The following is a 12,230-nucleotide window of genomic DNA, read 5'->3' on the forward strand; positions in this document are numbered from 1 at the left end:
GTGAAGTTATCAAGATAGTCAGATCAGATAGAGGTGGTGAATATTATGGTAGGTTTACTGAAATGAGACAAATGGAGGGACCCTTAGCACGATTTCTAAAGGAAGAAGGCATTGTGCCTCAATACACTATGCCTAGCAGCGTCTACCAAAATGGTGTTGCTGAAAGAAGAAATCGTACGCTTAAAGAAATGGTTCGAGCTATGTTAAACTATTCGACTCTCCCTCTAACTTTGTGGGTGAAGCTCTGAGGACAGCAGTGCATATTTAAAATAGGGTTCCTATAAGGTTGTTCCCACAATTCCTTACGAATTGTGAACAAGTAGGAAACCTTCTCTCCCTTATATGCACATATGGGGATATCCTGCTGAAGCTAAGTTGTACAACCTTTACATAAAAGCCTTTGATCCTAGAACAACCAGTGGTTTCTTTATTGGTTAACCAGAAAGTTCGAAAGACTATATGTTTTATTGTCCATCTCATACACCACATATTGTGGAAACAGATAAGGCTAAGTTCCTGGAAGATGGATCATTTGGATTAGATGCATTACAAAACCTCTCTTTTGAGGAAATACAAGATACTGAAAGTAGACCTGATAAAGAAAATATAAATGTGTATGATTATATTGTCTCCCAGGATGACATAAATGTAAATCATACAGGTAATGCATAAGATCCAGATGAATTAAATGTAAATCATACTGATGAACACGAACAAGACGTAGACATACAAATTGAAAATGATCAATTACCTGTTCGTAGATCTGCGAAAGCCAGGAGATCTGCTATATCATCAGACAATATGGTATACCTACAATAGCCTAGTGATTTCATAGATGTTGATGATGACCCTTTCACATTTATTGAAGCCGTTGAAAGCAAACAATACAGGTACTGGATTAATGCCATGAAAGAAGAACTTGACTCTATGGCTAAAAACCAGACATGGAGCCTTGTGTCGTTGCTTGAAGGAGTTAAACCCGTAGGGTGTAAATGAGTCTATAAAACCAAGAGGGACTCTAAAAGCAACATAGAGAGATACAAGGCAAGATTGTTTGCTAAAGGATTCACACAAATGGAGGGCATTGACTATAATGAGACATATTCACATGACTCTGCTAAAGAGTCAATGAGGATTGTCCTTGCACTTGTAGCTCATTTTGACTTAGAGTTACATCAAATGGATGTGAAAATGACTTTCTTAAATGGTGATTTGAATGAAGAGGTATATATGGATCAACCTCAAGGGTTTTCTGAGAGTGGTAAAGATCATTTGGTTTGCAAACTTAATAAAGCGATTTATGGACTTAAACAGGTCTCACTCACGTCAATGGTACATTAAGTTTTTCGAAGTCATTACGACTTTTGAGTTTACATAAAACATCATTAATCGATGTGTGTATCTTAAGACATGTGGGAGTAAGTTCATAATTTTGATTTTATATGTGGATGACATTTTACTTGCTTCAAATGATCTTCAATTGCTAACAGAAACTAAACATTTTCTCGCATCTCATTTTGAGATGAAGGACATGGGTGAGGCTTCATTTGTTCTCGGCATTGAGATTCGTCGAGACAGATATAAATGTGTTTTAAGTCTCTCCCAATCAACATACATCAATAAAGTTCTTAAAAGATATGAGATGGAGAATTGTTCTCCTATTTCGGCACCCATAACTAAAGGTGATAAATTGAGCCTAAATGATTGTCCAAATGACGAATTTGAAAAGGCATAAATGATCAACATTCCATATGCATCAGCGGTTGGCAGCTTGCAGTATGCGCAAATTTGCACTAGGCCAGACATTTCCTTTGCTGTTGGCATGCTTGGTAGATTTCAATCTAATCCAGGCATGACACATTAGAAGGCCGTAAAGAGAGACATGCGATATTTGCAAGGGACAAAAGATTACATGTTGATATAAAGCAAGGTGGACCATTTAGAAGTGATTGGCTATTCTGATGTCGAACTTGGAGGATGCACTGATAGTAGAAAGTCTACTACTGGTTTTGTTTTCCTTTTATCAGGAGGTGCCATCTCATGGGGGAGCAAAAAGCAGACTGTGACTGTTGCTCATACCATGGAAGCAGAATTAATTGCATTATATGAGACTACATTGCAAGCAATTTGGATAAAGAATTTCATTTCACAGCTCAAGATAGTGGATTCTATTGATAGACCACTTAAGGTTCACTGTGATAATGAAGCTGCAGTGTCCTTTTTCAATAACAACAAAAGTACTACTTCTTGTAAGCATATGAAACTTAAGTATTTTGTCGTTAATGAACAGACAGAGAATCAACTAGTGTGTATTCAACACATTGGGACTACATATATGGTTGCAGATCCTCTTACTAAAGCGCTAGCATCTGGTATGTTTTTTGAACATGTTAAGAGGATGAGTTTGTGTAGTTCATTGTAAACACTCTATTATACAAACATTTATGAATGTGATCACATACAGTTTGTTGTCTATTTATTTTGTATTCTCATTTGTTTGTTGAGAAGTTTTGTAAGACAACAAAGGTGGGACCTTGGAATGGATTTTAAGGCTAATCCATTCATTTTGTTTACCCTTGATATCGACTTGGACTAGTGAGAGATTGTTGGGATTTCTCCATCTGGATAGTCCTGCGTCGATACGGGTCCATATCCGTTTCAGACCCTTAAGTATAAATACTCGTGTCTTGTGATGGTGAGGGACACATTCAATTTTACCGTCTGGATAATCGGTCCTCTTAGCCATACATGAATTGCCTGTCCCCATCACTAGGTTGCTATGGCTGAAGAGAGAAACCCATTGCCGCCGCCGCCGCTACCTCCGCAGGGGAACGACTTTATGGGTATTGCAGTCGTTCTACCAACAGCCGTCGACATTCAGTCGGCGATCGCCTCTACAGGTTCTACTTCCGCTCTATGAAACACATGGATCTATAAATGGTTTTTTCATTTCTGCATTTTCCTTTTGGTCGTTATCTTGATTCTTGCAAAGCTCCAACATAACACTCTTTAATCACGCTTGATCGTATTGCACACTTATCAACACGTCGGAGAAAGCAGTAGCAACTATAAGCCGAGTTGCTCCCCCCCTAACCCCTATTATGCAATCGTTATTCGTCTTGCAATATTTGTCTTCTAATGTCATTCATCATCTAATAAATAGCACGATGCATGTAGGTACCCATCACATTTGGACGAGCATACATATGCATGGATGACGGCCATGCTTAACAAGCGTCGGTAAAAGTTTTACCAATGTTTTGCTCAAGCATTAGTAAAACTTTGCCGGTGAAAACTGTCACCAACATTTTCTATCTACGCATCGGTGTAAACCATGTTAATGGATGAGCACTGAACATCAATGAAGAAAATATTACCGATCTTCTGAAGACGTCGTTAATACTATTACCAACGTGTGCCTCTTCAGCAATGATCATCGAACGTCAGCGAGAATCATTATCGACGTGCATGTGGACGTTGATCATAGTATTACCAACGTGTAACTAAACGTTGGTAATAGCACGTTGATCATAGTATTTCAGTGGGTCTAGATCGTTGCTCCTAATGGGTGGACCTTAAGCTAACATCACTGTCTAATACATGATGTGTACACAGAACAGTACTTCCAAAGTATTGCTAATAGGTCTTATTGATTAGCTAACATGCTAGTGATAGGATTGTGTGACCTGCAAGTACCAAGGAAAGAGACACTAACTACATACTTGTTAGTGTAACGCAATAGTTTGACCTGAAAATAAAAGTTATGCAACCATATGCCTAAACATGGCTCGTTGCAGTTGATCAGAACTCACATACACAAGCCTCAATGTTTTCAATATTTTAAGACTTGACGTTGTTGAATGTGTTAGATTGATGCCCACTGCTGTGTACTATATTTACTATTGAATGAAGCCCCTCCTTGGCGATTTTATTTTATGATAGTAAACATGAGCACCTATGTAGTGATAAATGATCTTCTCCATTCGTTGAGTTAGAGCCAACTTCTTTCTCATGAATGACTCATTTGGCCAAATCACTCATGGTCTTAAACAATATGTTAAAGTAGGAACACTAATTCTGTAATTCATCATTTCAAAACACAGTCAAACGCCCATTAGGGCTGTAAAAGGGTAGGCATGTCAATTGATGTAAAAACTTAAAGATAAGGATTAACACAATTGAAAAAGGTAGGCATTATTCTTCATTTCCCATGTTTGATTGACTTATTTATCAATGTAATACACATGGTGTGTCTCATGTACAACATTAGGACTAACTAATACATACATGTTTATGTGGGCACTGAATAAATCGACAAATGATATGCATACACATCACTAAAAAGCTGTCTTCTCCCAAAGGAATTACTTGAATTCTCGAAGATGTCCCTCTTACTAAAACCAAGTCTGCTATTGGATTTTGTTACCAGGTCTATATGATTTGAGAGAATGTTGACAGACATGACCTCATATTGGTCCAATTAAAGAAGCGTTTCAAATTATAACAATTATATGAGATGCCATTAACTCATAATGTTATTACCCTGCACTTCCTAGTTTATTAACAGTTTAGTTCATAAAACTTATCGTGTTATCAAACAGCAATGTTGGTTCTTTTTGGTCTTATCTCAGTTCATCTATCACATAGCCTTTGAGGTAGTTGTGTACTCTCATATAGATACTTGACATGCATTAAAAAAAAATGATGATGACAATTGGAGACACCAAAACAATTTTATATTCTTTTATGTCCCGCAAATATTCTCGAATAAATCAGTGGCTGGCAATCGGCTTGGTCAGTAGATCTGCTACTATCATGAGCTTGAATATAGTTTCAATAACACCTTTTCCTTATGAATTACGGACATGCGAGTACTTATATTTGATGTCATTACGCTTGGTTTTTAGTGTAAAACTTGAAATTCTATTTACTCAACAAAACATGAGTTAAATGAATCCCGGTGTCACAAAAAGAGTTGATATTTCCACACAAAAAATTGTAGTCCAATATAGGTTGTTGCTTACTCAATTTTCAAACATGTATTTATATCGAAAAAGCATTGTGTTTTCCTGTAAATAATGATTGACAAGCACTTGTAATTATTTAAAACAATCTAGAAAGCACCTACAGGCCTCCCGTGAGGCACAAATGAAAAAAAATCTTGACTTGAAACGTGGAAAACATTATTGCAGGCTAGAATTCTTGGACATTGTAAACTATTGATATTTCAAGATTATACAAATCCCATATGAACACCACATTGTATGATCTAAAGTACCATATGTTTCTGATTGCATGCCGCTGTTATTTGGATTCAGTACCATTACCTAATCCAACAAGTCAGAGCGAGACTCGGATCCAATATCAGCTGCCCACTTCACGATGACATGCTACGGCTGTTAAATGATGTTATATTGCTATCTACATTCCAACTGTTCAACATGCTTCCGTTCAGAGTGTTTAAAAAAAAAAAAAAAGTCAAAGTGAATCGGCAATGACCGCATCCGCGAGACCAAGAGCGGTTATGTGCATACCCCTGTCTTTAAAAAACTATATATAAAGTTTGTAATAGCTAAAATATCCCAAAATAGGTAAAAAGAAGAGTCTTTTTAAATGATAGAAAAAGATAACAATTTTAAAAATACATTTCCTTATAAACAATTTTTAAAATACCCCAACCTCTTTTTTTTTTTTTTTTTTTCTTCCGGTGCATATTTCTTGCATAGTGCATGCGACTCCATCTCCGGTGATTTTTTATCACATTGGCTTCAGTCTAAGTCACACATAGCTACTATTTGACAGCCGCTCCCCCATCTACGTTTCTAGGGTGCGGGATTGACAACCAATAAAGGTCTTTGGACGTGCGGTCAAACTTATTTTCATCATTTTCTTCATATTTCTATTGTTAAATTTTTAAGTAAAAAGAAAAAAAAGTTTAGGGCATGATCGCCCTCTCTCTCCTCCACCGTGCGTCCCTCTTTCTTTTGGGCGGAGACTGAAATGTCGAACGACGGCCGGCGGCAGCGGACATGCGATGGGTCTCCGAGCAGAAGAATGGTTTCTCACCCGTATCTTGGGCGATTTATCTGTCTCTGGTTTGATTTCTGCCGTCTGCACTTGTCAGCCTTATTTGATTGTGCTGTTTTCCCATGTTCTGTATCACCGATTCAACTCACGACTCACAGCCACGGGTGCTTCTATTTTTCTGTTTTAGTCTTAAATCAAGGTTTGGATTCGAACCACTGTTTTTTTTTTTTGAGAAATGGATTTGGACCTTAATAAGGCCGCTCGAGCAACATTTAGTGCGAAATCGATCGAGGAATTTTTGAGCTTTTCAAGGGTAGTTTAATCACTCAGAAAAAAAAAACAAAAGGAAGCGAGTTTGTACTTTTTTTGTTTTTCCCATTTTGTCCTTGCCCCCAGCGGACCATCGGATTGAAAACATCTTGAGCAAGCAAGGTTGGTTCATGTTTCTATTCAACTTCAACGGAGAGATACATTAAATGTGGCATTGGTTGCCGACCCATTCCAGCAGCTCAATATCTCTATAAGATCAAGAGTTGCTAGGTGACCGTGGGTTAGGCAGGCCAGGCCGTCCAACACTTGGACGTTCTCTTTGGCCAACCGCTGCAGGCCTTTGTTGGCATATAATCAAGAAAGCACCAAACCCATTCCGCGTTGTTTAATTTAGATTTGGATCAACAGTTATCAAAACTAGGTCAAAATTAAGATCAAATATCCAATTGAACCGCTTTTAAAAAATCAGATATGAAAAGAAATTGATATCTGATTCCATTTGGATTTCAAAAATGATATGCGATCCTATTCAGATCTCAAATAGAATATAGTCTTAAATAAGTATCCCATATCAAATGTCTATAATACGGTTTAAAATTCATATTTGGATTCGAATGTTAGTGTAAAAACTGGATTCTGATCAGATTCGACATTCACATTTCAATCCCACGTAGAAGAAACCGGATATGGCAAAAAGGGTCCCGTTCGAATCCTTTCAGTTGACATCCCATGCCGAGTTTGTCAGGCAACAAGGTCGACCGGATTGCGCAGAAATTCTATTTGGATCAATCAGATTAGTCCGACCCGCTGACGTCCTAAAGGTCCATCATGGGACGCAATTAGGCAGCACTCAATGTGTCCGGAAAAGAAGTGTTAGGGGTATTTAAGGAAGTCAAAGACTCAATGAAGTTCGAATCGCGATAATCGCCACGTCTGCTCCGCACAAAAATTCACACCTGTGAGGCCCCTTCCTCCCCCCTTTCCACCGCTCCCCCTCCCCGTATAAGTACAGAGGCACGACTGCCGGCTGCTCTTCCCCACTGTTCTTCACCGTCTCTCCGGCTCCCTCCAGACTCTACAGAGAGAACAGACGCCACACAACGCACAGACAAAGCAGCGGAGAGCTGGTCTGGTGGGCTCGAGGTGCATTTGTTTCTTCCCTCGCTCTGCTTCCCCGGCGGAGGGAATGGCTGCCAGCGTCGCCGAGCCGAGCTGCGAAGTCGACAAGTTGAGCTACGAGATCTTCTCCATCCTCGAGAGCAAGTTCCTCTTCGGTCTGACGGAAAAGGTCGCCGGGGAAACCCCGGCCGCAGGAGAACGGTTGGGGCGAGGAAAGGTCCGGGTCCTCTGCATCGACGGCGGGAGCGGCCCGGGAGGCGTCGTCTCCGCCAAGGCCCTTGCATACCTCGAAGCCGCGCTCCGGCGGAAATCCGGCAACCCGGACGCCCGAATCGCTGACTATGTCGACGTCGCAGCGGGGTCGGGCATCGGCGGCCTCCTAGCCTCAATGCTCTTCACCCGGTCAGGCGACTCCAGCCGGCCGCTATTCCACGCGGAGAACACGTGGAAGCTCCTCGTTGACAGCGGAAGAGATCTCTTCCCTCGGCGTTCGGGGATGTTCCGGCGACTTTGCAGCCGATCGCCAGGTTCTCGGTTCGATCGGGTGCTCAAGAATCTCTTTGGAGATTCCACGCTTCGGGACACGCTGAAGCCGGTACTCGTCCCCTGCTACGACCTCTCGAGCTCGGCGCCGTTCCTTTTCTCGCGTGCGGATGCGATGGAGACGGATGGCTACAATTTCAAGATCCGAGACGTCTGCCGCGCAGCTGCGGCTGACCCGGCACTCGGGCGCCCGGTTGAGCTCCGGTCCTTGGACGGGCGGACGAGGTGTGTCGGCGTTGACGGTGGAATCGTGATGAACAACCCAACTGCTGCTGCAATCACGCATGTGATTAACAACAAGCAGGAGTTCCCGTTCGTCGCCGGCGTGGAAGACCTAATCGTCCTCTCTCTCGGTGCTGGAGACTCGACCTCCGACTACGATACCTGCAGCCAAAATCCGGCGCCCAGGGCCAGCCAGTTGATCAAGATAGCCGGAGATGGAGTTTCCGATCTGGTAAAGTACCGAAATGCCCTTTATTTTCTTACAAATGAAATGGTTCCAGTGCTATTTCCTTCTTAGCAACCAAGGTTTAAAACAGATAACAACCACAGTTTTTCTTTTTCCTCTTTTCTTCTTTTTTGCTTCCAAAACTGCTTTTTCATTAAAATTATCTCATGCCTATATGCTATCAAACATAGTTAAATGAACGCCTCTTTCAACCAGCAATTGACGCGCCTCGTTTTTGCCGAGACTAGCTGCGTTGATCACGCCCCTTTGAAAAGTGTAAAAGTAAATTGGAAAACAAGAAGGCGACATGACCGACTTTGTTGGTCGGCTTAAGTACCCCCATCTTCAGGTCTTTTAACGGAGAAAGGCCAATAAAATTGGCCATCAAGGGGTCCTGGAATGTGGTCCTTCCGAGGGCCAAAACGATGAAAGTGCCATTTAGTTGGTCATTCACCCTGGGCAAAATTTTGCAGGAATAGGTCCGTCCACTGTTTTTGTCTAGGGCCTATAAATGCACTGGGGTGCTATTAGGTCAGTGTGTTTATTATGATGTGATACAAGATCCTATTGCCATGAAGAGAGCACTAAACAACTGGTGGATCTCGCCGGACCTTGAAAATCAGTGGTCGGAAATTAACATTTTTGCAATATTTCGTTCCCCTCCCCATAATTCACCATCGAAAGTGTGGGGTACAGCTTTTGCACATGAAGGATATGGAGGCCCTTTTCTTTATTTTGTTTGCAAAAGGGGGTCCTGATATTGGCAGAAGTTGGGCACCTGTGCACCACTTGTTGCGACAAGTCTGACAAGTTTGGGCATTTTCTTTTGTCACTAACGAAGGGGACCGTCGCGGTAAAAAGCTAAAATAGAGAAGCCAACGGGGGGAAATGAAGAAATTGTTTCTTTTAAACCAGAAAGGAAGAATGGGATAGGGGAGTTCTACGCCTACGCGAATCATGACTTGTACCTCCAGGTCAACAAACAAGTCTTAAACGCTCAATGGCATTTTTCTCGTTATTGACACACGCACAAACCAAGTTTTTCACATTCAACAGCAGTTGCATTGCACAAGCTTTGTAGGTACACTTTACGTTATGCTTTAGATGAAATTGTTTATACGGATATTTAACGTTTAACTGTAAGTTGTAAACCTTGCATCTACGTGTAATTCTCTGTGAGAACAGGTTGTAGGTTTTGAAGCATCGTTAGAATTTTGACAACCAAATCCAGGAACAAGTGTTCATCATTTTTATGCAATTACATTGTACCGAGGCTTCTTTCGAACTGAGAGGCTAACAACTCCAATTGCTCGTCGCTTTGCTTACTTAATCAAATCTACATGTTTACAGATTCATTCAAAAACTGCGACTACCTTGAGATCTCAAATCTTTTTCTTTGTTTCTTTTGTATTTTTTATCAATAAAAAAACTATGTCCACTTGTTTCAGCGGTGGATTTATTAAAATTTTTAGGTCCACATGAGTGAACGCATCAGAAATGTCTCTTGGGGCCTGATTCAGGAGCTGTCTACTTACCTGAGGAAAAGGGAAAATACCTCTTTTGCGCGCTTAGCATCCCAGTTCCCAGGGCAATCTGAATTCTCAAAGGAGTTGTTGGTCCAAGTTATGTCAAAAGACAGTCTATTCTTTCATCATTTCTCCTTTTCCAGATTTTTCAGCTGCCGCTTTGCACGACATGCAATCACAACAATGCGCATAAAATATTTGGTAAAAGAGGGCGGGCGTCTGGCTTTGTTTCTTTATCTGTCCCTTTTATTCTTTCAATTTTTGACCAGCCGACAGGTGCCCCTTCTTCCAATGGTACGATAGTTCCTATTCCTATCCCATCTTTTCATTGTTTTCTTTTTTCTTTTTTAAAATTCAAGCTTTTGACCAGTGACCTGAGCTGAGCTCTGACTTTCAGAGATGAATGAAAACTAATTACCTTATCTATCACTAAAAGCTTAAGTTTTCCATAGGAAACTATCTGTAACATCTTAAATATGCTCTCTTTTTTATTATGAAAATGTCATTGGATGAAAAGAATACATTTCTTTCCACAAAAGGGTTCCACATATAGAAGGTCGTATTTCAAACTCAAGACCCAATGTTTTTTCTAATAGCTAACTAGTCGAAATGCGTCCTTTCCCTTTTGACTTTGTCAATGATGCGTTTCCTTTTTTCTCTTTGGATATCCTTGCCTGTCTTTTCATATTTTTCGTGAGGGTGCTTGAGTCATTGTTCGTTCTCTCCTGAATGGGGGACGAAAATTCTCCAGCATAAGTTCGCAATTTCTGGATTTTAGTGGCAATGTAATTGCAAATTGCTAAGTAAAAGCTTTTTTGCGGTGTTGCTTTTAATGCCTGTCATCATTACAAGTCAAAGGATGAAGAGCGCCACAAATTCTGAAATTCTACAAAGTGGTGTTTGTTAATTTCTCAAGAAATTATGATTGGTGAAGGATATAAGTGTTTCTTTAACCCTCTAGTCCCGCTTTAACGGCACAATGCAATAACATGAACATGATTTTGCAACAGTTTCAAATGATAAAAGTTTGAGAAAATTTTTCATTCTAACATCTAGTCCAACTTTCAGGTCGATCAAGCTGTATCAATGGCGTTCGGCTTCAACAGAGCAACCAACTACGTCCGGGTCCAGGTGTCCTTTCCCTCCCAAGTTCACAAGCCTAACCGACTCAAACCCCGTCCTTCTTTATTTTTTTTTGTTGGAGTCCCAATTCCTTCGATTAGGGGCACTCTTGTTATTTACGCTTGACTCCTTCGCTTTCTCAGCCAAACGGTCTCGGTGGCGCGAAACTCTCCGGCGACCCAGCGGCGACCCCGGCGAACATGAAGATGGTGGCCAGCCTAGCTGACGAGGTGCTGGCGCAGCGTAACGTGGAGTCGGTGCTCTTCAGGGGGAGGAAGGTGACAGAGAGGACCAACGCCGAGGCGCTCGAGTGGTTCGCGGACGAGCTGGTCAAAGAGCAAGAGAGACGCCGCTCCAGGGCCTTCCCCACCGTCGTCCTCAAGCAGCACTCTCCCAGGACGTCCTCCGCCACTTCTCGCTGATCTGATCGGCGATGGCGACCATGGCCCCCTTCCCTTCTTTTTCTTTTTCTTGATTCCTATTGTCCTGCTGCGACTTCAGAAAAAATTCAGGCTGCCATCGTTTGAGGGAAAAAAAAAAAGAAGGTGCGATGGCGCTTTCGTGATTCTTCACGCTGTTAAGGGCTTTATTTTTGCACTGATTATAGTGTTCGCTTGAGACGGATCCGGTTTTCATCTCCCGGGTAAAGCCGTATTGTAATATGCTTGTAAATTGTATGTATTTAAGAAGACTAAGTGCAAGTAATTTTTACGAACGAAGTCAGAGGTTAAAGTCCGACCGGCGGGGCTTGATATCCTTTTTCTGCTTTGCTGGTGGACCGGTGAGAAACGATCTTTACGAATGAAGTCGGTCGGGCGTTAGAGTTCAAAAAGCGGTCGACGGGGGCTCCCACTTTCTTTCTGCTTGGCGACGGCACAATCAGGTTGACCCCCATACCGTCCGACATGCAACACCATTTTCCGTCCGGCTTTAACTTTTGGGACCCAACGACTGTTTCTGGTCAGTAACGCTTCCTGATCACCGGATGTACGCGGCACCATCTTTTGCCCTTTTCCCCGTTCATCGCGGCCCGGTAATTGTGCCAAGGCAGTCGTGGGTCCCACGAGGTTTGCGAGACCCATGGTCCAGGGTCCCACACCCTGCCAGCGGGAGAACTGCCTTGGGTCCCCCTTTTTTGTTTTTCTTTCTTTTCTCCGTTTCCCTTCCTCTTTCTT

At 41.8% G+C, this 12,230-nt stretch overlaps 1 protein-coding gene across 1 annotated transcript; it reads left to right on the top strand.

Annotated features, from left to right (window-relative positions):
* The first annotated feature begins 7,246 nt into the window (after positions 1 to 7,246).
* LOC116267598 (patatin-like protein 6) lies at positions 7,247 to 11,766 on the top strand. Its single transcript, XM_031649426.2, has 3 exons — positions 7,247 to 8,413; positions 11,002 to 11,064; positions 11,199 to 11,766. The coding sequence occupies exons 1-3, from the start codon at positions 7,484 to 7,486 to the stop codon at positions 11,475 to 11,477; spliced, it is 1,272 nt and encodes a 423-aa protein (XP_031505286.1). The 5' UTR covers positions 7,247 to 7,483; the 3' UTR covers positions 11,478 to 11,766.
* The last annotated feature ends 464 nt before the right edge of the window (positions 11,767 to 12,230 follow it).

This window comes from Nymphaea colorata, chromosome 14, assembly GCF_008831285.2.
Source record: "Nymphaea colorata isolate Beijing-Zhang1983 chromosome 14, ASM883128v2, whole genome shotgun sequence".
NCBI classification, from domain to species: domain Eukaryota; kingdom Viridiplantae; phylum Streptophyta; class Magnoliopsida; order Nymphaeales; family Nymphaeaceae; genus Nymphaea; species Nymphaea colorata.